This window comes from Suricata suricatta, chromosome 7, assembly GCF_006229205.1.
Source record: "Suricata suricatta isolate VVHF042 chromosome 7, meerkat_22Aug2017_6uvM2_HiC, whole genome shotgun sequence".
NCBI classification, from domain to species: Eukaryota; Metazoa; Chordata; class Mammalia; order Carnivora; family Herpestidae; genus Suricata; species Suricata suricatta.
Genome location: NC_043706.1, coordinates 76,701,594 through 76,728,985, shown reverse-complemented (window position 1 = coordinate 76,728,985; position 27,392 = coordinate 76,701,594). Strand labels below are relative to the sequence as shown.

At 40.7% G+C, this 27,392-nt stretch overlaps 1 protein-coding gene across 1 annotated transcript in view; it reads left to right on the top strand.

Annotated features, from left to right (window-relative positions):
- RRAGD (Ras related GTP binding D) overlaps nt 1-19,940 on the top strand; it is a 45,138-nt gene extending 25,198 nt beyond the window's left edge. Inside the window, exons 3-7 of the mRNA XM_029944887.1 lie at nt 949-1,148; nt 2,706-2,820; nt 4,223-4,365; nt 9,380-9,528; nt 17,134-19,940. Coding sequence (XP_029800747.1) covers nt 949-1,148; nt 2,706-2,820; nt 4,223-4,365; nt 9,380-9,528; nt 17,134-17,288 — 762 coding nt within the window. The 3' untranslated portion in view covers nt 17,289-19,940. The remainder of the gene's footprint in view (nt 1-948; nt 1,149-2,705; nt 2,821-4,222; nt 4,366-9,379; nt 9,529-17,133) is intronic.
- The last annotated feature ends 7,452 nt before the right edge of the window (nt 19,941-27,392 follow it).

Here is a 27,392-nt window from a genome sequence, read left to right as displayed (position 1 = left end):
GTCACATGCTCTTCCAGCTGAACCAGCCAGGCACCTGTCCTGTTTTATTTCTTAAACAGGGAGATGCATATGCAGATGTTCATCATATTGTTATAAAAGTCATTTGTAGGAAGGAGGAAAAAAAACAGTACTGTGTTATTTGGGGAAGTTACTCTAAATCAGAGGTCAGCTGACGGTTTTCGGAGGGGGCTAGATGGTAAATACTCAGGCTTTGCAGGCTGTACCATTTCCAAGGAGTTTCCATAGAGGAGCACCACTGGCTGTGTCCCAGCAGCACACGACCTGTAAACAACATGCCGTGGGCCCAATTTGGCCCATGGTTTGCTGACCTCTAGTCTAGACTAGGGGCTCCTGAACCTTGCCTCCTGGCTCCTTCCCCGGCCTTGCAGTGACCCATGTCACGTTTCCACCTCGAACTGTTCATCACAGTTCACCAAGAGACTAAAGAATTGGGGAAGAATAGTATCCCAGAGAAAGTCCTAGGAGGTATGGAGTTACTTTGAATTCATAAAATGGCAACTCTGATATTAATGACCGCTATCAAGCTAAATCATCACTGCCTGTAGCTGTGTTTTTCCAGCCTTTCTTTTTCATCTCTTTGTTAATGAAACTGAAGTTTTCAGACTGGAATTCCGTGAAACTAGTTTTTACTTGGGCTTTTTCAAAATATTTTGGGGGGTTGGACTCACACAATTTCCAGATTAGGAGTGTATATGAAAGAAAAAAAAAGATAACTGTGAGATCAGGTGCCGGATAGATTAAGTGACTTGACTGGGGGGATCATTTCATAACGTATACATATATTAAAGCATCACATTGTACACCTTAAATATGTGCAGTGTTTATTTGCCAATCATACTTCAGTAAAGCTGGGGGGAAAAAAGCGTCTATGGAAGGCAGCTGAGCAAGGTTTGGCCTCCCGTGACAGGAATGTGCCTCTGTTCCCAGGATGATTACATGGAAGCCTTGGCGAGGCTCCACCTCACCGTGACAAGGGCCTACAAAGTGAACACGGATATCAACTTTGAGGTGTTCATTCATAAAGTGGACGGTCTGTCAGATGACCACAAAATTGAAACCCAAAGAGATATTCACCAGAGGGCAAACGATGACCTTGCAGATGCTGGATTAGAAAAAATTCACCTCAGGTGAGAACGAATTTCTCAGGGATCACAGTATCTGACAGAAAAAAGCAGGTGTGGCGTCCAGAGTCACTGTGGATGGTTTGGCCTAGGCAGAAATTCACCTGTTGATCCTATTTTGTGTTGTACGCACGAGGACAGTATTTGGGAAAAGCCAGCTTTACATGTGTTAATTTTTCAGTTTTTGTTTTAATGTTTATTTTTGTGAGAAAGAGGGTGCATATGTGTGCATGCATGCAGGGGAGGGGCAAAGAGCGAGGGAGAGAGAGAATCCTAAGCAGGCTCTATGCTGTCAGCACAGAGCCCGAGGTGGGGCTCAAACCCACGAACTGTTGGATCATGACCTAGGTCAAAATCAAGAGTCAGAGGCTTAACCGACTGAGCCGCTTAGGTGCCCCTTTGTTGTTTTTTTTTTTAAGTTTATTTATGTATTTATATACGTATTTATTTTAATTTACTTTTGATGGACAGAGAGCACAAGTGGGGGAGGAGCATAGAAAGAGGGAGACACAGAATCTGAGCTGTCAGCACAGAGTCTGATGTGGTGTTTGAACCCACAAACCATGAGATATGACCTGAGCCAAAGTTGGACTCCTAACTGATTGAGCCACCCAGGCGCTCCGCCCCCACATGTGGAAAAACATTAGATAAAACTCAAGAACATAAGCCAGGAAGTTAATCAGTGCAGAAGTTTACAGTTTGTGATGAATATTATAGTATTTATACACAGAAGTAAAAGAGAACTCTGAAAACACTTCAAATAGAAGTACAGAAGAGGGGCGCCTGGGTGGCTCAGTCGATTGAGCGACTGGCTTCGGCTCAGGTCATGATCTCACAGTTCATGTGTTTGAGCCCCGCACCTGGCTCTGTGCTGACAGCTCAGAGCCTGGAGCCTGTTTTCGGATTCTGTGTGTCTCCCTCTCTCTCTGACGCTCCCCTGCTCATGATGTCTCTCTCTCTCTCTCTCTCTCAAAAATAAATAAAACGTTGAAAAAAAAAGTACAGAGGAAAATCATTTTTCTTATCAGTTATTTTTTAAGATTTTATTTTTAAGTAATTTCTACACCCAATGTGGGACTCGAACTTAAAACCCCAAGATTAAGAGTCACATGCTCCACCAGCTGGCCAGTCAGGCGTCCCTCTATCAGTTTTTTATATGGGAGTATATGTATGCATCATTCAATTTGCAAATTGGAAAACGGAAAAATTAGATGCTTCAAAACCAATCATGTAGCCATTACGAACCTAACGGGTGTATGTAAAGATGATCTGGTGTGGATTCGTTTGGAGAATTAAGGAAACTCATATGGCCGCATACCACTGCATTTTTAAGCTTTCCAGTCCAGCCAGTCAGTGGATGAGAATGGGCATGAGTCTTGCTTTTTTGGGGAGTTGGGTAGGATTGACTTAAGACATGTTCACCTTTTTACTGAGGTCATATTGAATTCTAAAGGGGCTACAGTGTGTGTGTTAGATACAGAGGCCTGGGGGATGGTGCTGTGACACAGCCCAGTCTATTCCCCAGTCAGAAGGAAAAACGTGATGAAATATTCTCTCTTTCAGCTTCTATTTGACAAGCATATATGATCATTCAATATTTGAAGCTTTTAGCAAAGTGGTTCAGAAACTGATTCCACAACTCCCCACCCTGGAAAATTTGCTAAACATCTTTATCTCAGTAAGTACATAATATCATCCTGGTAGAGTCATTTGCAGAATTTTAGACTGATATTGCAAGAGTGAAAACAGTCTTACTTTTGCTTGTTCTCACAGCATTGCAAGGTCACTGAAATATAACTTCGGAAGATTGCTCCTATGTAACTGTTTTATGTTCTTTAAAATATAACTCCCCAAAGGATTCCTGTACTTCACTGATGTAATTAGAGTGTTTATTTCAAGTTGTAGGCAATCATTGAATGTTGATAGAGCTCTACCAGATGTAGGGAACATTAAGGGTGGTTTTGGCAATAAGATATGTACTGTTGGTGCCCCTGGGTAGCTCAGTGGGTTACGCTTCCGACTTTGGCTCAGGTCATGATCTCACGGTTCCTGAGTTTGAGCCCCATATCAGGCTCTCTGGATCCTTTATCCCCTTCTCTCTCTGGCCCCTCCCCTGTGCACACACTCTCTCACAAAAATAAATAAACATTAAAAAGAAAAGATATTTACTATTGAGTGTTTGTGTGTGTTTAACACCATGGATGCTGTACTGGCTGACCTGCTGGTTGTTTCCATATTTACTCTGTCACTGTACAGCGGTGAGTTTGTTTCGCTCTTTAAAATTTATTTTAAAATTTACAGTCAGTAAAATTAGTGTTTTTACTTGGCTTTTCCTAACTGCAGGTACATCTCTTAGAGCCAGGAATCACTTCCCAGTTTGTTTACCTAAAGTACATAATTTATGAAAATTAAGAAATTTCCATTTCTAATACAAATCCATTATAAAGGTTTATGTGAGGTTTTAAATTTTTTTTTGTTTTTATGTTTTTCTTTAAAAAAATTTTTTTAATGTTTATTTATTTTTGAGAGAGAGAGAGAGAGAGACACAGAGACACAGCATGAGCAGGGGAGAGGCAGAGAGAGAGGAAGACACAGAATCCAAAGCAGGCTCCAGGCTCTGAACTGTGAGCACAGAGCCCGATGTGAGACTTAATTAAACCCACAAATGGTGAGATCGTGACCTGAGTCAAAGTTGGACGCTCAACCACTGACCCACCCAGGCATCCCTGATGTTTTTATTTATTTTTGAGAGAGAGAAAGCACAAGCTGGGCAGGGGGCAAAGAGAGACGGGGACAGGAACCAAAGCAGGCTCTGCACTGACAGCAGAGAGCCTGGTGTGGAGCTCAAATGCATGAGCCGTGAAATCATGACCTGAGCCAAAGTCAGGCGCTTAGCCTACTGAGCCACCTGGGTGCCCCTATGGGAGGTTTAAATTGTGATAAAATAGAACACAATTTTAGTAAATTAATTTTTGTTCATTTATAGTTTACACCGAGGATGGCATATAACTTTTTTATGTAACAATGACATGTTCTGAAATCAGCTGTCCCTTTAAGATAGCATCTTCTTTTTGTTTCAGAATTCTGGAATTGAAAAGGCATTTCTCTTTGATGTGGTCAGTAAAATTTATATTGCAACTGATAGTACCCCAGTGGATATGCAAACCTATGAACTCTGCTGTGATATGATCGATGTGGTTATCGACATCTCTTGTATTTATGGGTAAGTAAAATATTCTTTCTTTTTATTATCCTTTTTTTAATTAAAAATTTTTTTCTTAATGTTTATTTATTTTTGAGAGAGAGAGAGCAGGAAGGGTCAGAGAGTAAGACACAGAATCTGAAACAGCCTCTAGGTTCTGAACTGTCAGCACAGAGCTCCAGCGCAGGGTTAGAACCCACGAACTGTGAGATCATGACCTGAGCTGAAGTCAGACACTTTAAGTGACTGAGCCAACCAGGCACCCCATTACTATCCTTTTTTTTTTTAATGTTTATTTTTATTTTTGAGAGAGAGGTGGGGGTGGGTCAGAGAGATGGAAAAAGGGTCTGAAGTGGGCTCTGTGCTGACAGCAGAGAGCCCAATGCAGGGCTCAAACTCATGAACTTTTAAGATCATGACCTGAGCTGAAGTTGGATGCTTAACTGCCTGAGCCAGCCCGGTGCCAGTAGATAAAATAATCTTAAAGGCTATAATCGAGCCCTACTTAAGATTAGAAACTGAAACCTTTAACAACCTTTGTAACATTTGCATTTACTTATCTGATTTTTAATACTTGTGTTTTAATGATTGATGTCTATAAATATACCATTTAGCATGCAGTAATAATAAAAAATTATTGAGTAAATTCCTGGCATTCTGGTAATAAACATATTACATTATATCATTAATTCCTTGCTATTCCATGAAGTAGGAATTACTATCCCCATTTCACAGATGGGAAAACTGAGGTTCAGAGTGGTTAAGTTTCTAACCACTGCTTACACTGTCAATAAAACATAGAACTAGTATTTGAAGTCGTCTAACTGATTCCTGGTTCTTCTACTGATCTGTCATCATATCATAATGTCATACACACTTCGGAGAGACTAATAGGATCCTAGAACTCTAAATACGTATCCCATATTAACAACAGTTCTTTTTCATTGTAGGAAATAACTTCTGGATTTTCTTTAACACACTTTGTCTTTTATGAGCAGCAGAGAATTATAAAACTAAGCAAACATTACCTGTTTATTATTATGGTCTTAGATTCTTAGAAAACAAAACTTGCTGTGCATTTAAAATAATAGAAAATAAACCAGGAGTGGGGAAAATTGATTGTGGTACCAGACATAGAAACATTTCCACATGACTAAATTTCCTAAGTGGGTTTTGTATAGGGTAAATGGATATGAACTAGTTTCTCTGTCTTAAGATATCAAGTTGTTGCTGTTGATTTATATTGGATCCTACATGCTTGTCCGATCATTGATGAGGTGAAGCTCTCATTCATTTTCCTTTTTTCACTCACCAGCTGTGACCTGCCTCACACAGCCTCCTTCTACCTCTGCGAGGATCTCAGTCTTCCCATTTCTCTTTTACACTATCTGAAGATCCTTTGCCCCCTCAGTTCAGAATCTCTGTTATACACACATGCATGCATGGTCCCTTCCATTATGAAATAGGGAACGTGATACTTATAAGACTCTAATGAGGATGAAATATCATTAGGCTTCACCTGGTAGACCCTGGGTAAGTGTAGCAGTCATTATTATTATTATACATTGCCATCTGGCATTAGAAACAGACCTTATTTCCCAAGTTTACTGCCTTTTTAGTATTATTATTAAACACTGCCACCTGGCTTCAGAAATAATTTTTTAAATTTTTATTTTTGAGAGAGAGAGAGACAGAGCGTGTGTGGGGAAGGAGCAGAGAGAGAGGGAGACACGGAGCCCGAAGCAGACTCCAGTCTCTGAGCTGTTAGCACAGAGCCTGATGCAGGATTCAAACCCATGAACTCAGTTCATGACCTGAGCCCAAGTCGGATGCTTAACCGACTGAGCCACCCAGAAGCCCCTGGCTTCAGAAATAGACCTGTCTCCCAAGATTACTGCTCTACAGCATTCTATTGTCTTTCAGCTACAAGTGGATGACCTTGAAATAGTCCTGGAAACTGAATATACCCTGATTACAGTCTAGATTGCTGTGGTAATGAAATACAATAAACACAATTAATCTGGCACATAGTTAATGGTATGCATAATCATTATTGTGCCATATGGTAATTGGGTGTAAGTGGTAAGCTGTTCATGTAAATGATGTTAATCAGAGTTCCTTTTACCCAGCTAAAACAAACATGAGGAGGGCGGAAACGGGAGGAATCAGATTGCCTTTCTGAGGCGGAGTGCAGTGTTCCTGAGAACTCATCAGGTTCAGTAAGAACCAGTCTGGGTCACAAATCGGGCGTGGGCTCAGTTTCCTCAGTGTTTGTTGGAGCCACGAGGGGCCTGCCCCGTTAACTGGCAGCAGCTGAGGAAGCTGACTCATGCCAGTTCCCAGCTGCTCCTTGGAAACCGGCCGGGCCAGAGGCAGGTGACCTGGCGCCTTGCTCAGTCTGCTCGGGAATCTGCTGAGCTACTGGTCACTCCCCCCCCCACACACTTCACCCTTTACAAAACGTCGTATCTTCCTGTGTTTTCATTGCTTTGTAGCTGGAAACTTGAGTGGTAGAATATGGTTGTTGCAGTTCTAATGTTTCACAGGTTTTTACTTGTAATTTTTTGGGTCTTTCTTGTTTTTCCAGTTTGTTTAATGTTTACTTTTTTCTGATTATGAATGTAATCCATGCTGATACGGAAAATATGTAAAGCATAAGGAATAAAATTAAAATAGCATAACCTCATCACCTAGAGACAGTCATTATTAGCATTTTAATATAGTTTATTCTTATTTCTCTGTAATTTTTAGAATAATATGGTCACTATGTATATATTATTTTATATATATTCTGCTTCGTTCATTTAACCGTTTCACCGAAGAATTTTCTTGTGTTATTAAGTGCTGTTTGTAAACAGGGTTTAGTGTCTGTTTACTATTTCATTTACTTGGAAGTTTTAAATGCAGTTTTCTTCACTGGGTGAAAAAAGTCCAATGTTTTCAGTTTATTATTCTCAGATCGTTACTTATTAGTAAGAGAAATGAAGTGTAGAAACACAGCAGCTAAAAGTAGTACAAAAGAAGTTAAGAATTCTGATAAAGCATCTTTAACATCTGAGATCCAACACTTCTTAAAGATTTTTCTTTCATGTTTTGGTAGATTACAGTGAGTTGAATCCTTTTTTACAAAACTACCTTCCACAATTTACTTTTAAGCAGTCATGCATGTATGTGCCAGTTTAAAATACTCTCAAAACAATTTCCTTTGAAATACTCTACAATTCAGGGGCGCCTGGCTGGCTCAGTCAGTTAAGCGGCCGACTTCAGGTCAGGTCACGATCTCACAGTTCGTGGGTTCAAGCCCCGCATCAGGCCCTATGCTGACAGTTCAGAGCCTGGAGCCTGCTTCGGATTCTCTGTCTCCTCTCTCTCTGAACCTCCCCCGGTCACACTCTGTCTCTCTCTCTCTCTTTCTCTCTCTTCCTCTCAAAAATAAATATTAAGAAAAAAATCTTTAAAAAAAAATGAAATACTCTACAATTCAAGCTTCTCATTTCATCTGGTTTGGCACCCTACCTCCTTGTGATATTTATGGGATTAAAAGCATTAACTCTGAAATTAGATTAGTTTGAGGTCCTGGCTCCACCCCCATCATCAGCTTTGACCAAATTACCCTATTTCCCCTCAATACCTAGCTTAGAGGATTCTTCGGCCAGACAATAGGTAATTCGTGGTAAAAGCAAAGAACAGTGCCTGTTACATAGTAGAAGCTGGCTCTTATTATGCAAGGGGATCAGGTTTAGCATGAGCCGAGTTATTATGTTGTATTAATAAGGTCTAGCACAATTCTAATAAGTCACTTATGGTCAATTCATTAATTTGGGAAGTAAAAATATATACATGCATGCATACAGGCAGACACACAGTGGCAGATGGGGGGAAGGTGCAGGGAAGTGCTCCTTTGCCTCTGAGGAAAGAATGCATAACTGATCACATCGGTGTCTTCAGAGAGTCCTGTTTTGATCATTCAAGGCAGTAATAGTAATAATATAAATGATAGAAGTTAACATTCATTTTGCATTTTCCATGTTCCCAGCACTGTGCTCAGTGCTATGTATCTATTATTTCATTGCATTGGGAAACCTTGAGGTAATTACTGTTAGGATACAGATAAGGAAATCGAGGCTCCAAGAAGCTGCTCACATTGTCCCAGTTCACAAAGTGAACTAGGATTCAAACCGGTTATCTGTGTCTGCAGGACGCACCTTTTCTTAAATAGACCAGAATATTTATTTAATATTTAATTTTGAAAAAAGTTCAAGCCTACAAAAATGCATAAAGATAGTCCAGTGAACTACTACATACCCTTCCCTGGGATTCACCAGTTTTTACCAATTTCCCATATTTGTTCTTTCTTTTTCTACTACACTTGTTGATATGTTTTTGCTGAACCATTTGAAAGTGAATTGCAGACATCATGATTCTTTGATCCTAGATATTTGAGTGTTTATCAAAAAACAGACCTTCTTACAGGACCACCGTTGATCAAATTAAGCATATTTAGCATGGCTACATTAAGGCATTATCTAATGTATTGTCCATATTCAAATCTTACCAGTGGTCCCAAGTCTATCTTTTATAGCACTTCTTTCCCCTGATCCAGGTTCTAGCCCAATCCTTGGCTGTCATGTCCCCTTCGGCTTCTGTAATTTGGAACAGTCATTCAGCCCTTCTTGGTCTGTCCTCAGACCACATTTCTGACAGCCTGGTCGTTCTGTCAGAAGAAAACAAGAAGGCCCGTGGGGTATGGAGGGGAGAAGAGCTAACCTTCGTCCCTCACCGGTGTTCCTCAGGTGCCCGGAGAGTCGCCCACCTACCCCAACAGCCACTCATGTGTCTGCAGGAAGGGACTTTCATACACTGTGTACATTCTTGTGATGACGGGTTTCTGAGACTTTTGCTGTAAGGTGCTATAGTTGTAAATGACTTTTCATTATGATTATCATTCTGTGTGTTAAAGCTGGTCTCTGCTGGGTTACAGTTTGTAGTTTTTTTCTCAATAGTCAGATGTGTTCTGGTTTCTGTCCCCATACAGTCTCAAAGAAGATGGAGCAGGAACCCCCTATGACAAGGAATCAACAGCCATTATAAAGCTGAATAACACAACAGTTCTTTATTTAAAGGAGGTGACAAAGTTCCTGGCTCTCGTTTGCTTTGTCAGAGAGGAAAGCTTTGAAAGAAAAGGTAATTTTGTGTGTGTGATTTAAATGAAATATTTCATTTCGGATGCATATTGCTTCTACTGCTTGTTGAATGTGAGCGGTTAGCAGCATGCCTCTGGAATCTTCCAAGCTTTAGTGGCCCGGCCCCCTTGGCTCCTACCCAGCTCAGTCGGGCTTTTGGGATCTGTGAACCAGCCTGCCATCTAGTGACCAGCTGCCAGAAGAGGAGGTGGCACCATGCCTTTCTCCCTGGGGCTCTTGCTTTTCCGGGAGAGAAGCTGACTTAAGCCTTGTTGCCAGGCTGTAAAGTCCCTTCCTTCGCAGGGAGGGCCCCAGTTGCCTTTGGGGAGGGCAGGTGCCTCTCTCCTGGTCCACTCCACTGCCCAGTGTGAGGGACCGTGTGACTGCTTGACATCCCCGTGTAAACGAAGGGACTTGTACAGTATTATAGCTAGACAGAACTTAACTTCTGTTCGGCCTTTGTACATTCTTTAAAAAAATTTTTATGTCTTTTTAAGAGAGAGAGAGACAGAGTGTGAGCTGGGGAAGGACAGAGAGAAAGAAAGGAAGACACAGAATCTGAAACAGGCGCCAGGCTCTGAGTTGTCAGCACAGAGCCTGATGTAGGGCTCAAACCCATGAACCGCGAGATCATGACCTGAGCTGAAGTCGGACACTTAGCTGACTGAGCCACCCAGGTATCCCAAAACACAGGGATGGTATCATGATACTGGAAAGGGAAGACATGAATATGCTCACTAGAGTCACCAATAAGTAAAACAAAAAATGAGTAATATATAAGTAAGTGATAAATATGACATAAATATATAAATACATATTATATAAATATAAAATAAATGAGTAAATAAATAAAAATAAAATCAAACAAAAGCAACTAAACTCACAGAGATATTCATTTCCCCCCTACTACTTAAACTGGGGAATACCAGCTTACTGACATGCTAGGGATTTTTGCTGGCAACCAGGGCATGAGTTACCAATTTTTTTAGGGTAAAATAATTTCCAACAGAGTGTCTATAGTAACATTTACTAAAATACCTTTTTTTTCCTTTGTAAACGACACATGTTCATTATAAAAATACTTTGAAACTTTGGGAAAGTATAAAGAACAAAAAAAAAAAAACCCACTCAATTTCACCATCGAGAGCTAAATCTCAGGTTTTCAAAAAACTTTTTTTTTTTTAACATTTATTCATTTTTGAGAGACAGACACAGTGTGAGTGGGAGAGGTGCAGAGAGGGAGACACAGAATCCGAAGCAGCCTCCAGGCTCCGAGCTGTCAGCACAGAGCCTGATGTGGGACTCGAACCCACAAACCATGAGATCATGACCTGAGCGAAGTTGGACATTCAACTGACTGGGCCACTCAGGTGCCCCGAGTTAAATCGCATGTTAAATTTCTGAGATTTTCTTTCTCGCCACCTCCCTCCCTCATCATCTCTTTCCTTTTGACGAAAGTGGGGCCATATTTTTTGTACAGTCTTATATCTTGTTTTTTTCACTCATTTATATCATGAAGCTTTTCCTAATTCATTAAGTATAAAAAAAACAATTTAGATTTTTATTGTTTCTTTTTAAAAATATTTATTTAAGTAATCTCTACACTCAACATGGGGGTTGAACTCATGACCCTGAGATCAAGATTCGCATGCTCTTCCCACTGAGCCACACAGGTGCCCCTTATTCTTTTCTTTTTATTACGAAAGTAATAGATTCAGTTAGAAAACTTAGAAGTAACACATAAGCAAAAAGGAAATACTTATCCATAAGCTTCTCAAAAATCACTCTCAACATTTTCTTTATAACGTTTCAGACATCTTTATCTATAGTTATGTCTCTATCTATATGCAATGATATGATAAATATTCATAACCTTTACTGAGCTTATTATAGACATCTTTCTAATTCACTAAGTATTTTTTTGCCACATCATTTTAATGATTATGTTAGCTTCTTTTATTCTTCAAATTTTGTATTGTTTCTAGATTTTAATGTTATAAACTCTGATATTTTTGCACTGAATCTTTGTGTACATCTTGGTTATCTCCTCAGGAAAAACTTTAGCAAATGGAATCAGTTAGATCAAAGGGTAGGGTAGGCAGGTTTTGGTGGCTTTTTTTTTATGTTTTATTTATTTTTCAGAGAAAGACAGACCACAAGCAGGGAAGGGGCAGAGAGAAAGGGAGACACAGAATCCGAAACAGGCTCCAGGCTTTGAGCTGTCAGCATAGAGCCTGATGCTGGGCTTGAACTCATGAATTGCGAGATCATGACCTGAGCTAGAGTTGGACGCCTAATTGATTGAGCCACCCAGGTGCCCTGTGTTTTGGTGGCTTCTGATACATATTGCCAAAATGTCCTTCTGAAAGATTTTATGGATTTATGCTACTAAGAAATATAAGTGTATCCATTTTGCTGTATTCCTATCAGTATTGGGTATTAGCATTAAAAAATCTGATTATTCGGGTGCCTGCATTGGCTCAGTCAGTTGAGTGTCTGACCCTTGGTTTTGGCTCAGGTCATGATCCCAGAGTCATGGGATTGAGGCCCATGTCAGGCTCTGTGCCTGGCGTGGGGCCTGCTTGGGATTCTCTCTCTCTGGCCCTTTCCCTTTACCCGTGCTCTTTCTCTAAGAAAAAACTTCCGGATTATTAAAAATTTAGTATCATTTCAAGTTACATTTCCTTGCTTCTGAGGGAAGTTGTAGATTTTTCGTATATTTCTGACTGTTATCAACAATGTGCCTTTTGTGTCCTTGGCTTTCACAACTTTTAATTAAGTAGTGTTAATCTTTTACTCCTTATTTCCCATCTTGCTAAAAGTAAGAGCAGATTTATAATAGATTCGTGGAATTTTGAACATGGACAGGATCATTCCTGTTTCCTTCTCTCGGCTGTAAATTGTTTTAACGTTTATTTTTTGAGAGAGAGAGAGAGACACAAAGCATGAGTGGGGGATGGTCAGAGAGAGAGGAAGACACAGAATCAGAAGCAGGCTCTAGGCTCTGAGCCGTCAGAGCCTGACGTGGGGCTCGAACCCACAAACTGAGATCATGACCCGAGCTGAAGTTGGCCACTTAACCGACTGAGCCACTCAGGCACCCCTCTTTCTCTCAATTGTAAATGATTTTACCAGACCCAGGAACTAGAAGTGACTTTCTCTCAAAGTCATACCAGTGTATGGCAGGCAAAGCTAAGATTCCTGGGCTTCTCCCTACATAGAATCAGTTGTGTTAATTAATTAATTATTTTAAGAGAGGTAGAGAGAGAGAGGGAAAAGGGAGAGGGACAGAGAGTGGGAGAGAGAATCTCAAGCAGGCCCTGCACTGTCAGCAGAGAGCTGATGATTCAGTGCTCTGACCCATGAACCCTGAGATCATGACCTGAGCTGAAGGCAAGGGTTGGGTGCTTAACCAACTGAGCCACCCAGCACTTTTGTGTGTATTGTGTTTTAAACCATTTTATATTTCTTTGGTTAAAGTTACTTCCAGAATTTATATTTGGTAATTAATACTTCATGTTGATTTCAGAAACTAAATAAAAGTTGTAATGCAGATAGTACAACTAGAGCCCCAAAACAATCTAGGCTTGCAGCAGGTCCTAAAATTTAGGGTACATTCGTGTCAACCTGGAGAGCTTGTTTATTTTTAACTGATTTCAGACTTAACAGAAAAGTTGCAAAAATGGTACATGGTTTACACATATTCCTCACCCAATTTTCCAAATGCTAACATCTTACATACTATAGTACATCATGAAAAGCAGGAGGGGCGCCTGGGTGGCTCAGTCAGGTGGGCATCCGACTTCAGCTCAGGTCATGATCTCATGGTTTGTGAGTTTGAGCCCCCCGTTGGGTTCTGTGCTGGCAGTTCAGAGCCTGGAGCCTGCTTTGGATTCTGTTTCCCTCTCTGTCTGCTCCTACCCCCCTCTTGCTCTGTCTCTCTCTCTCTCTCAAAAATAAATGATTTTTTTTTTACTGTTTATTTATGTTTTAATCTCTTTTTCATCTTTATTTACTTTTGAGAGAGAGACAGAGTGTGTGAGCGGGGGAGGGGCAGAGGGAGACACAGAATCTGAAGCAGGCTCCAAGCTCTGAGGTGTCGGCTCAAAGCCTGATGTGGGGCTCAAACCCTCGGACCATGAGATTATGACCTGAGCCAATCAGACACTTAACTGACTGAGCTACCCAGGCACACCCCCCCAAATTTTTTTAAAGGAAAGTAGGAAATTACCACTGGTATAATACTATTTAATGAAACTGTAGACTTTATTCAGATTGTGCCATTTTCCCAAAAGCACCCTTTTTCTGTTTTAGGATCCCTCATTGAGTTAGTTGTTATTCTTCCAAGTCTCCTCCAGTCTGTGACCTTTCTTCATCTCTCATGACTTTGGCACTCTTGAAGAGTACTGATCAATTATTTTGTAGAATGTTCCTCAAATTGGGTTTGTCTGTTATTGCCACACAGTTGGAACAAGATTAAGCACTTTGGCCAGAATGTGTCATTCCCAGCACATCTTATCAAGTGGTGCATGATGTTGATAAGTCTTATTACTGGTGATGCTGACTTGATTAGTTAAAGTAATGTCTGCCAGGTTTTTCCACTGGAAAGTTCCTATCTTTCCCTTAGTAGTTAATAAATACTTTCAAACTATGTAAATTTTGTTCCCCCGCACACCTTTGCCCACTAATTTTAACAGCCATGTGTGGTTATGGAAGTAAATTTAAGCAGGAATTTATCACGTGGATTTTTTTAATGTTTATTTATTTAGAAAGAGAGAGCATGGGTAGGGGAGGGGCAGAGGGAGGAAGAGAGAGAATCCATGCTGAGCTCACAGTCGATAATGAGATCATGACCTCAGCCTAAGTCAAGAGTTGACGCTCAACCGACTGAGCTGCCCAGGTGCCCTGTGAATTTTTACTTTTAAAACTTCAAGTGCAGCAAGATACTGTTACATTTTAAATTGCAAAGATGATTAAAATTTGTCAGGAACTGTCAATAGAATATTTTTTTTGTTTGTTTAAATGTTTATTTATTTTGAGAGAGAGTGCAAGTGGGGGATGAACAGAGAGAGAGGGAGAGAGTCCCGAGTAGGTTCCACACTGTCTGCACAGAGCCTGACTCAGGGCTCAATCTCATAAACTGTGAGATAATGACCTGAGCCAAGATCAAGAGTTGGATGCTTAACCAACTAAATAGAATATTTCTGGTGCCCCAATAGAATATTTCTATAAGTTGAATTCTCACTGAGCCAGGTGTTTTAGCTCTAAGCTTTCTTTGGTTGCATATGCAGTAAAACCTTGGATTGCGAGTAACTTGTTCTATGAGTGTTCTGGAAGACTAATGCGGCTCCCAGCACAAGACAAGCAAACATTTCTAGTAATTTTTAACTTGATAAACAATATATAACAATATATAATGTAAAACAATATAAGTAGTATGTGATGCTCACATGATCACAACTGAGGCAATGGTTCTTGAAATTTGTTTGATAAACACGTGCTTTGAATTACAAGCATGTTTGTGGAACGAATTATGCTCACAACCCAAGGTTTTAGTGTATAGGCAAAGAATTTTGAGGTTGTTCTTGTTTATTTTTTTATTTTTGAAGTTTATTTAAGTTGGCTCCACACCCAGTGTGGGGCTTGAATTCATGACCCTGAGATCGAGAGTCAGATACTCTACTGAGCCAGCCGGGTGCCCCTATTTTCCTCTAATTTATATGCTTTGTTTGAAAGATAGTCCCCAAAAACAAAAACGAGGAAGTGGGGAGATGAAATGGGGAGGTAGATAAGCCACCCACAGTGGTGTCAGTGAGCAGCTTTATGCTCACTGCTAATAGGAGAATCTCTGAGCAGCTGTGTGGAACCAATTCAGATCACCCCAGTTGAGTCTGGAAGACTGCAACACGTATCCACCTTCCCCCAGGCCCTTCTGTCTGAGGAGTACCCTTAAAACGTGCATTCTCATATACCTGTCTGTGTGCAGTTGAAGTTCTGTGGTACTAAAGAAAGCCTCAGGCAGAAAAGAGATACTTATTTTTTTGGTAAGATTTTATTATTAAGTAACGTCTGCACCCAATCTGGGGTTCAAACTCACAGTCTATGCATGCTCTACCAACTGAGCTAGCCAGACACCCCTGGACTTATTTATTTATTATTACTTACCCCCTTATTCTGGTCATTGTCTGGTCTTGAGGGAGATCACTTGGTTTTATTGCACTCGGGTCACTAACACTGCAGAAGCAGCAGAGGGCGCCTCTGAGAGGGCTTCCTGCTCCTGGCCCCTGAGATGCTGTTTGCTCCAGCGCGCTTGCAGTTAGTTATATGACTCTTCGCAAGAATTTCACTCCTTGGCTGGAATCCCAATTCTTTTATTTTGGTTGAAGCTTGGGAAGTATCACCTGAGTGGATGGAAATAACTGTTGGGCTAGTTATTTTAATAAAGTTAAAGATAGTGAGTAGATCCAACTGCCTTATCCTAATTGGTATAAACATAGTGTTGCTTTCAACACTTTTACAAATTAGTGATGATGAAGAAAGAATGCAGTCAAGACTTTGAATTATCTTTATTCTGGTCTCGTACCAATAATTTCAGAAAACACAAAAAGATTTTCCCCTACTATTTTTGCATTTAAAATTTACTTAGTATTGAAAAAACTCGAGTGTCATTGATTGTTGAACTTGTGAGCTTAGAATTGACCAGAGGTGACTGTTACCACTCTAAACTCAGGACTTTGCTTTCCCCAGTACTTATGACAATGGCTTCAAGATAATAGATATTCAGTAAATATCGATCGATTGAATCTTTGATCCTAAAGCTTTGAGATCTCAGCCACACTTCAAGTCAGGGTCTGCCTCCACTCAAAGTCAATTTAATAATCCCCTTTGGGGAAAAACAGTAAATATTTCATAGAAGACATATCTTAGTTATAGGAAATCTTGAATTCTGACAGGTCAAAAAATGTGCACGTTAGTTGATTATTCCAGTGCTTTGAAAATGTGGACATGTGGTCTATCCTCTGGAACCTTTTCTTTTTTCTTTTTTCTTTTTTTTTTTTTTTTTTTTTTTTAGAGAGAAAGAGCATGACTAGGGGAGAGGGACAGAGGGAAAGAGAGAGGCTCTGCTCTCAGCATGGAGCTAGACTCAAGACTTGATCTCATGACCCCAGGATCATGACCTGAGCCAAAACCAAGAGTCAGTCGCTCAATTGACTGAGCCATCCAGGTGCCACATCTCTGGAACCTTCCTTGGGAAAACATGTCCATTTGTGAAACCTTGCCTGCCATTCCTGAAGCCCAGCTACAGAGCTCCCCGGGAAGTCTGTGACCCTTCCCTTACGGCTGCTCTTCTGCCTCCCCTGGTTGCTTGTCCTGCACAGCAGACCTGAAGAGAGGAGATTATTTCTACGTCACTTTTTAAAATTATTATTTTCTTTGCTTTTTATGTCAAGTAGGCTTCATGCCCAGCGTGGAGCCCAATGCGGGGCTTGAACTCAAGACCTTGAGATCATGACCTGAGCTGAAATCAAGAGTTAGATGCTTAACCAGCTGAGCTACCCAGGTGCCCCATGTGACATTTCTAAATATTTTTGTTTTCTTCTCTTAGGGCTTATTGACTATAATTTTCACTGCTTCCGGAAAGCCATCCATGAAGTTTTTGAGGTGAGAATGAAGATGGTGAAATCACGAAAAGTTCAGAATCGGCTGCGGAAGAAAAAAGGAGCCACCCCCAATGGGACCCCTAACGTGCTGCTGGAGTGAGGTTTCAGGAGTATCTTTTGAAGCCAGACCTTTCAGTGAGGCTGCTGAGCTGTGTTGCACTAAAGGAAAAGGAAAAAGGAGATTGGGACACATGATGTACTTGTTGTAAGAAAAAAAAATTCCTGCAACCCTCTTGGTCTTCTCTTTTTTAAATAAAGTGAGCACTTTGAAGCCAAAACTTGTATTTTAACCATGAAGTAAAATCTACTGTAATTTCGTTACACAAATGTAAACTTTTCTGGTCTGTGGTCAGAAACTCCTGTGTGAGGACTGCCAGGAACTGTATATATTTTGCTCTTTTTCATGTTTTTTTTCCTTTGAACTTTGATAAAATGACTTTTCTAAGCTCTTTTCTGTACTTGGTGTCAAGGATATGCATACTGTAGTGTAGTTCAGATCTCCATGGTGATCAGAAATCAAAAAGCAATGCACTGGCAATGACTTTTTTTTTTTACAAATTTGGGAATCTTTGCTAACACTTGTCAAGAAACATTTTTCAGTGGAGCTGGAACAGATTGGGGTAGCAAGCTCCAGGAGCAATAAGAACTGTCTCCTGTTTATAACCGGTATAAATGGGAGTTTTGTAAAATACCCTTACCACCAAACTCACCTAAAAATTTCTATAGCTGGGGCCGTACTTCCCGACTCAACAGTTTTTATAAAGCTCTTTACCTCAACACATATCTCTATGATCATTTTATACAGAGAGGTGATTCCTTTTTGCTGCATTACTGTTCTTTAGAACCTTCTTCGGGACCAGATTTCCAAAATGGTGCCAATCACTGGAGATTGGCTTAAAGTAACATCAGAGGCCACATGGTTTCCCAAATGTAGGTGATTTAAAAAACATATATACAATTCCGTATATCTGGCCCCTGACAATGGGCCTGTCGTTGTGCAACATTTACGATGCTTATTGAGGATCTTGATCACAGGGAGGATCTCAGAGCTGGAGCGCAGAGCTAATCCTGGTGAGCACGTTTGTCTCCGCTGAGTCTCCGGCTCATCTGTGATCATCTTGTGGACTCTGCCTGTTCCCCCCCTTGGGCCTGAACTAGAGCCCAGCTTGCTGGCAGCACACTCAGCTGAAAAGCTGTACAGCTTCGAACCCCTAACCGCCAGTGGGAACGGGATGGCCAGAGGAGGCATTACAGTTAGCTATGTGTTCGTTTCTATGAAATTCTTCCACTTATGCTTACTTTAGACTATCAGGACATTAATAGACTTACTAATCTCCCCCATCCCAGACCATTCCAGCAGGTAATTCAATGTCCATCCCATGGGTCAGTGTCCTAAAGCTACTTGTGGGTATTAGAAAATAATTTTGTTTACTTATTTTTAAGCAGAGACTCATAAGGAAATCAAAGCTGGTCCCAGCAAAATGTACCAAGTTCCTAAAGTTACTTCCCTTGAAACTATTCCACTTTCATCGGTGGCTTCCTTCCATCCTCTTCTTCACTTCCCAAATCCTATTCCTTTGAGGCTGCTAACTGCAAATGCAAGACTGATTGCGGTTTAAGATTTGAGTCCTCCCAAGGGTCTGTGCATTTTGAAAGGAAATTTCTGAAATTCATTAAGGCGCCCAACTCCCTTCTTCATGACTCCTGCTCAGAAACCTGGGTGAGTAGGAACCCAGGGTTCCAAAGGAGCCTTTTCCTTAATTTCTAGACCTATATCCTGTTGGATCTTTGGATCTTTGCCAGCAGGCTTAGTACATATGGGTTATTCTTATAAATTTAATTCTCTAATATTTTTTACACGATGTTTCTTTTTGATTAAGCAAATAAAGAATCACTTTTCTAATGTGAGTTTATCCTCAAGGTAGAGACATTTGCCTATCGGGTAAATCACATTACTTAGGTATATATATATATTGTAACCAGGAGGAGCATCCATTTTTAAGCTGGGTATATGATGGGTTTTTGTTAAAATGTGCCTTAAAAGTCTATTACTTCAGGAGCAAATTATTCTTTGAGGGAAAAGCAAAAATAATCCTATGGCATAGGACCCAAGTTCATGGTAGTAAGTGCACTCTGATTAATCACACAGTAATACATGGATTACTGCCTCAAACCTGTAAGCATGGTAATGACTTCTTAGTTAAAGACAGATGTAGGAGTTATGTGTAAGCTTTCAATTTTTGAAGTCTGTGCTATTGGAATTACAAAATCTCTTTGATTCCTTTCACATTTTATTTTTGATATGGAACTTGGCTTACTGTGATACGTATGGCCATGTTTAGATCTCAGATCTAATGCTACAAATACAAAGCCAAGTACATGGCTATGGGGACGGCCCTGAAACATTTTTACTCCTTTTCAAAGGCTGAGAACTTGACCTGCAGGTTTCTAGGGCAATTAGAACTTCTGTGTGGAGGTGAGACTGAATTACCACCTTTGGTTATTTTTAGTGATAAAAATGTGTGTGTATGACCAGGGTAGAGTGTTTTTGAAGGAATAAGTAAAAACTGGTTGGCATTCACAGACAGTGTTATTTTGTGAACATAATATATTTTGGACCCTTAAATATAAAAATGACTAAAACCACAGCAATATTGTTAAATACGGGTTTTATGCTAACTGTTTAAGACATACTCCAGAAAAATGGCTGAACTATCTTGATTATTAAAGTATGGTATGCATTTAACTTCTATAGACTGGTTGTAATTTGTAATCAAGCGTAGTATGTTTTACTTTAAGCAGTACCTCATTTATAATTATTGGTAAACCACTGCTTTCAAGAATGTTAACTGCCAATTTAAAATAAGCACATGTCATGCTCATGATTTGATAAGGCTCTCATTTATTTCAAGCATATTCATAACTGGGAGCAGAATATTCTCTTGGTGAAGCGTAAGTATGGTCCTTCCTACTTGTGTGGTTGTATCCCATACATGAGGATCATTGCTTCACTGGCCCTGCTGGGTCCCTTTAGGAAACTGTTTGTCCTGATTAACTTTCATTTTATGGAAATGAGGCTAAGCTGCAGTATTTACATTGGATTTACACTTTTACTGTTATCATATTTTGAACACTCTTGTCCATATTTTTGATGGGAACATGGCTGTTTGGAACATAAAACTTTTTCCAGCAAACTTCAGATATCAATTCTTGCTTCTCTGGCCCTAATCCCTAGCCATCTGGAAATAGCTTTCTAAACAGTCCACCTTATCGATTCTGACTTGCTTAGTAGGATTCCACTCTGTAATGACTTTTACAGATCCCCAAGAGTTACCAGAAAAGACTAGCTTTAGATGTTATATATAAAATTCTGTTTCTGATTGAGAAACCTGACCTAAAATAATATTTCTTTATGGTTTTTATTCAGTGGTGGTGTTGACTTTAGGAGAAAGAAAATTGTTGTCTTGAACATAATTACTTACTGATAACATACAATGATTGAGCATACACAATATTTCGTAAGTGCTTTTATGTAAGTTATCTTCATGAACCCAAGAGGTGGGTACTTTTATCACTGTCTTACAGATGAGGCAATTGAGGGCAGAGGGGTAAAATCACTAGGTCAAGATCAGGTAAGTAGTGAGATACAAGGGCGGGAGGCTGGCAGGAGAGCCTGCCCTCAATACTGCTCTAAGCAGCTAGACCACATGTCCCTTTCAATGTCCTCCCTTCACAAATCTGAAGATGGGGATTTGAAGATTAGGATTTACTGCTGCATGGGCTTATGCGGGCTAATAAATATACTGGGATATTTAAAAAGAAACACCTTTTCTTACATGAGAATCAATATGAGCAGCCTTCTAAATGTACTTCAAGAGTATGCCTTCTTCCTAACCCATTAAATAACTACTGCCAAAAATTGTATTAACAGATAGTGCTTAAATATCAGAAGAGAATTCAAAAACCTTATCCAGACTTTTGGTCTTCTAAGAAACCAAAGTATAGCAAATTCCAAGAAAATCAAGAGAGAATAAGCCTTTGAACTTGGCTATATTCAACTTTATGCTTCATTTTTAATATGTGAAGCCATATTTATAGAAAAACACTGATCTGGATTAAAATTCAAAAAGATGCTTTTCAACCCTAACCTTTTCTTGAGCTTCAGACCTATATTTAAAATTGCCATTAGCATACTTTTGCTGGCATCTTCTATAAGAGGACCCTCAAATCTAACATGTCCAAAAACTGAACTCGCTTTCTTCTTGCTAAGTCTCTTTCTATGGTGGTCTGACTATGCCAGAAATGTAGGCCTCCTTCTTGGCTCTTCCTTCCCGCTCATCCTTTCAATGACCCAGTTCTTTTAGCCCAGCCTTACAAGCTTTTTTTAATTTTTAATAATTTTTTTAAAGTTTATTTATTTATTTTGAGAGAGACAGAGAGAGCATGAGCAGGGAGGGACAGAAAGAGAATCCCAAGCAGGCTCTGCACCATCAGCACAGAACCCGAAGTGGGGCTCGAATTCGTGAAACTGAGATCATGACCTGAGCCAAAATTGAGAGTCTGACCCTGAACCAACTGAGCTGCCCAGGTGCCCCTCAGCCTTACAAATTTCTATTCAATCTATTCTCTCCATCCCTTTTGCCACTGTCCTGCTTTAGATCACCATCTCCTCTCTGTGGATCTTAATCATCTCCCAACTAACGTCTCTCCACCTCATCCATCCATCCACTCCATTCTCCACACAAGACCCGGAGTGACCTTTCTAAACCACGGTTCTGACCATCTCGCTCCCTTGCTCAGCACCCCTCACAGCTCTCCATTATACCTCTCAGTCGAATCCTCACTACACTTTGCAAGAACCTGCCTCCTGGGGTTTTGCTTCCTGCTCCAGCCATGGCTCATCCTCCCTCAACAGAGCCGACCCAGCACGCCCAAACAGTGCGTGGTAAGAGGGCCCATGAGTTTTGATTCCTTTCTTTGTCGGTCGTTTTCTGATAATGGTATTTTTTTTAATTCAACAGTTATGGATAGGACACCTATTCTATGCTACATGTTCTTAATTAAATAGCTAAATGACAGATTTTGGAGATGCAAGGACTTTAATAGAAAATAAAGTATCTCATAGAACTATAGGAGTTGATCCTTTATGGGATTCATTTTAAACTTTTTGTTGTTGTGAATCACAATAAATGTAATTCACATTGCAAACTATCACATACACGTATAGATATGACTTTTTAAAATACTTTATTATATTTTAAAGGGTTTTTAAAATATTTTAATGTTTATTACTTTAAATTTTTTAAAAACTTATTTTTGAGAGACAGAGAGAGACAGCATGAGCAGGGGAGGGTCAGAGAGAGAGGGAGACACAGAATCTGAAACAGGCTCCAGGCTCTGAGGTAGCGGTCAGCAGAGAGCCTGACGTGGGGCTCAAACCCACGAACCATGAGATCATGACAATGAGATCAGGACCTGAGCCGAAGCCAGACACTTAACCGACTGGGCCACCCAGGCACCCCTAAAAACATTTTTAATGTTTATTTATTTTTGAGAGAGAGAGAGTGCATGTGCACGAGCAGGGCAGGGGCAGAGAGGGAGACACACAATTCAAAGCCGGGTCCAGGCTTTGAGCTGTCAGCACAGAGTCTGATGTGGGGCTTGAATTCACAAACCACAAGATCATGACCTGAGCCGAAGTCAGATGTTTAACTAACTGAGTCACCCAGAGGTCCCAAGAGTTTATAAGTAATCTCTACACTCAACTGGGGCATCAACTCTCAACCTGGAGATCAAGAGTCACACTGTTGGGGCACCTAGGTGGCTCAATTGGTTAATAAGCTTCCGACTTTGGCTCAGGTCCTGATCTCATTGGATTGTTAGTTCAAGCCCCATGTCTGGCTCTCTGCTGCCAGAGTCTGCTTTAGATCCTATGTCTGTCTGTCTGTCTGTCTGTCTTTCTCTTTCTCTGCCCCTATCCCTGCTTATACTCTTTCTCTTTCTCAAAAATAAAATAAAACATTAAAGAAAAAAAAGAGTTGCACTGCCCACCAACTGAACCAGCCAGGCACTCCTTATAAATATTACTATTTAAAAATTTTACAAAGTAGGGGCACGTGGATGGCTCAGTCAGTTAAGCATCTGACTTCAGCTCAGGTCATGATTTCATGCTTTCTGGGTTTGAGCCCTGCATCGGGTTCTGTGCTGATGGCTCAGAGCCTGGAGCCTGCTTGAGATGCTGTCTCCCTCTCTACCCCTCCTCTGCTCGTGCTCCGTCTCTCTCTCTCAAAAATAAATAATAAACATTAAAAAAAATCTCACAACTATTATCCTTTCTACATGCAATACATTTTAGTATTTTTTTCTTTATTTCCTTTTTGAAGAAGATGTCATAATTCACTAATGGGTCATGCCCTATTTGTAAAGCATTGCTGGAGTGAATGAATCCATTGGCCAGATCAGAGATAACTGAGGATTTTCTTTCTAGCCTAAAATATTTTCCTTCCCTGTCTGTTAATTTTAAAATCTTAACAAACATAGGGGAAATTCTGAGGAAGTTCTTGAATTTTCCTTTCACTTAATCGGGGCTTTCTGCTATTTACCAGAGTAGTTCTACTTTCCATTGCCATCCCTTGGATGTTTTTGTATGCTGGGTTGTGGGGCATCTTGGAGGCTGCTGCCCCGGCCGGATCATCATTTACTGTAGACTACCTTTGACTACAATAAATAGTTAAACTTTACTGGGAGTTTAGGGACTCATGAATTTACATCTAACTTCTATGAGGTCCTTTGTTAAATCAGAGGACACTGGTATTACCCGGTATCGAGTCTGCATGAGTTTTTTGCCCTTTTGTACTATTTTGAGACTCCCAAGAAGCAGGTAGGCAAGGCCCTTCCCCATGAAAGGGACTTGATATGCTGCTATACTTAGGGTGGGGGAGGGCATTAACTAGTGTCCGGCTGCCTGAGGTCTTGACCACCCTGCTTCTTCAATCTTAACGAATCAGCTGCTGGGGCAAGGAGGATCTTCCTAGTTTCCCAAAACTGAGTAAAAAAAATTAATACTCTTCCCCTGAATGGCCAACTACAGTGGTGCAATTAAGACCTCCGTTTCCTCCATGCTAACACAGACCACCCCAAGATGGACCACTAGGTGTGAAGACTGAGCTGAAGCAATCAAGACTTTGCAGGCTCAAGAAAAACTTCTGTCCTTCCCTTAACTACAGAGAAGAATCTAAATTGAGGGCACTTCCCAGAATAAGGATAATTAGAGATAATTTTTATCTGAGTGATTGATCTCTATGGTAGGGCAAACATTTTATTACCAAACATCTGCTTTACTTTTTATTGCCCCATGAAGTGCATTCTTCCCTTCAAGTCCCAGGTCCCCACCCACTTCTTAGTTCAGAATGACATAAAGAATTCATCCTGCCTGACTTCGGAGTTTCCATGTCTGTGCAGATGCCCCGTACCTATGCTGCTATATTTGATTTTCTCCTGTTTATCTGTCTCATGTCAATTTGATTCTTAGTTCAGCCAGAAGGACCTGGAAGGGGACAGGAGTTCTTGCCCCCAATACTTACCCTCACCACCTGTGTGGAGAATTCCATTCCTGCTCCCACAAGCTGATTCTGGTTGCTTCCACCTTCCTTTACTGCCTACGTCCCGGCGACTGCTGCCCAGTGGTTGCTTGCCTCTGGCCTTGCAGAGAGCTCAGGACTGTAATGCCCCTCCTTCATTCAGTAGTCAGGAACGAGAACCAACTCCGAACTTCTCCCAGACTTCCACAGGAGACCCAGGTCACCTCCCTTCCACTGTTTTTTAGGTGATCCTTATTAGAAAACCGCCATTGCTCGAGGCCCTTTCAAGACACGTTGTCTTCCTGAAGAGTCCTTTGTTCAAAAAGGACCAAGTATAGACAAAAATGTAAGGCAACTCTTTTTTCTGAAGAATGGTATCTTGGAAAATTTTTTACTTTCTATTCTGGCATATATGCTATATATTTCCGTTTAAGAACATCTGCACCCAAACCTAACGCCAGCTTCCAGGAAGTCAAACTGGCCCAGCTGTTCTCTCACAAGATGCTAGAAGGTAGATGGAGTACCCCATACCTTTTGGTTATTTTGTGCTAAAAGGATAAACTGCAAAGAAAGTCCAGGACTGCTTTTTAGAAGATGATGAGTTGGCTGCGATTTAAAGCTTGTAAACTGGGGCGCCTGGGTGGCTCAGTCGGTTAAGCATCCAGCTTCGGTGCAGGTTATGATCTCACGATTCGTGGGTTCAAGCCCCGCGTCAGGCTCTGTGCTGACAGACAGCTCAGAGCTCAGAGCCTGGAGCCTGCTTCCGGTTCTGTGTCTCCCGCTCTCTCTGATCCTCCCCTGCTCATGCTGTCTCTCTCTCTAAAATAAATAAAAACAGTAAAAGAAAATTAAAATAAAAACAATTAAAAAAATAAAGCTTGTAAACTGGATTTTAATAGGAAGCAGGATAGAGTTGTTTCTTCTAAAGATGTTAATAATATTCCCAAAATGCCTTGTGGCTGCAGAATTTCTCTAAGAAGTTTTGTATTTTGTGTGCACTGAGCATTGTCTGTAGAGTGAAGGTTTCCCATTTTGACTGATTTTTTGGAAGATTGTGGCTGCTACAGTGGTAAAGAAAACACACATTGGTTTAAAAGTATTCAAGTCAAAGTAATTTTTTGCCATTTTGCAATTTCCCAGTGAATAGAAACTGAAACTGCTCTCAAGGTAGACAGCAGAGTTCTAAGCTGTTCAGGCAAGTTTGTAGATGACCAAGTTTCTTCCATCAGCAAGTGCTACAAAGGTTCTGAGGACAGATTGGCGTGGCAGGATGGGGGCCGTAAGAAAAAAGGGACAGAGGGACAGCACCTGTCCTGAAGAGCGATTAGGAGAGGACCCAGGAGGAGGGACGGAGAAGACACAGTTGTTGGCACATCACAAAGTGCCTGTTCTGTCATCCATGAATAACTAGTTTTTATCTTAGTGGCAGGTGTTTCCTTAACAACTAAGATTAGATAATGAAATACCTCTTGTTAAATTTATCAGTTCGTCCGAACTAGGGAGTAAGGAATATGAGTTCTGTAATATTTGCTTTTAATTTTAAAAGCATCTATATTATGAGGGGCGCTTGGCTGATTCAGTCAAAGAGTGTGTGATTCAGTCTCAGGGTTGTGAGTTTGAGCCCCATGTTGGGTGTGGAGATTGAAGAAATAATTTTTAAAAATGAAAGCACCAGGGCGCCTGGGTGGCTCAGTCGGTTGAGCGTCCGGCTTCAGCTCAGGTCATGATCTCAGGGTTCGTGGGTTCAAGCTCCACATCGGGCTCTGTGCTGACAGCCAGCTCAGAGCCTGGAGCCTGCTTTGATTCTGTGTCTCCCTCTCTCTCTGACCCTCCCCTGCTCGTGCTATCTCTCTCTGTCTCTCAAAAATAAATAAAAAACATAAAAAAAATTAAAAGAAAAATGAAAGCACCTTTATTATGAAAAAAACCCCCAAAGAAATGCAATCCATGTAAATAAAGCAAAACTACATACTAAGCAGGTTTTTTTCCTCATTTCTAATATCAACAGCTGTAATTTGGGGGAAGATGTCAGATAATTCAAAACTATGGCAGCAAACTAGGTCTCCAAAAAAGTGTTATTTTAAAGAAAGCCATAGTAAAAATGATTTTAGTAATATTGCACACAAGTGTTTCCTACTGTAATTACTGCTTCTTTGCTTATTAATGGGGAAAACCTTTTTAAAAAATGTTTATTTTGAGAAAGAGAAGAACACACTCAGGAGGAGGGGAGGGGCAGAGACAGGACAGAGAATCCCAGGCAGCTCAGCACTGTCAGTGTGGAGCCCGACACAGGGTTTGATCCCACAAACTGTGACATCATGACCTGAGCTGAAATCAAAAGTTGGCCGCTTAACCACCCAGGAGCTCCAAGCATTTCCATTTTCAAATGGTGGGCAAAAATAGCCTGACACATTGTAAGAACACAAGTCTGAACCTAACAGACGCCATGACAGGCTTTAAGTTTCCCCTCTAAACTAGGTCTAAAGGTCAGTCTCTCCAGAACTATTAGGCGGTTACACATTGCCCGAGGCAAGAGAGACCACCCTTGTAATACCCTTAACATTCCTAAGGGCAGGCCTAGAAATAGAAGCTATAGGTAATCAGTTATTGCTTAAGGCTAGTTA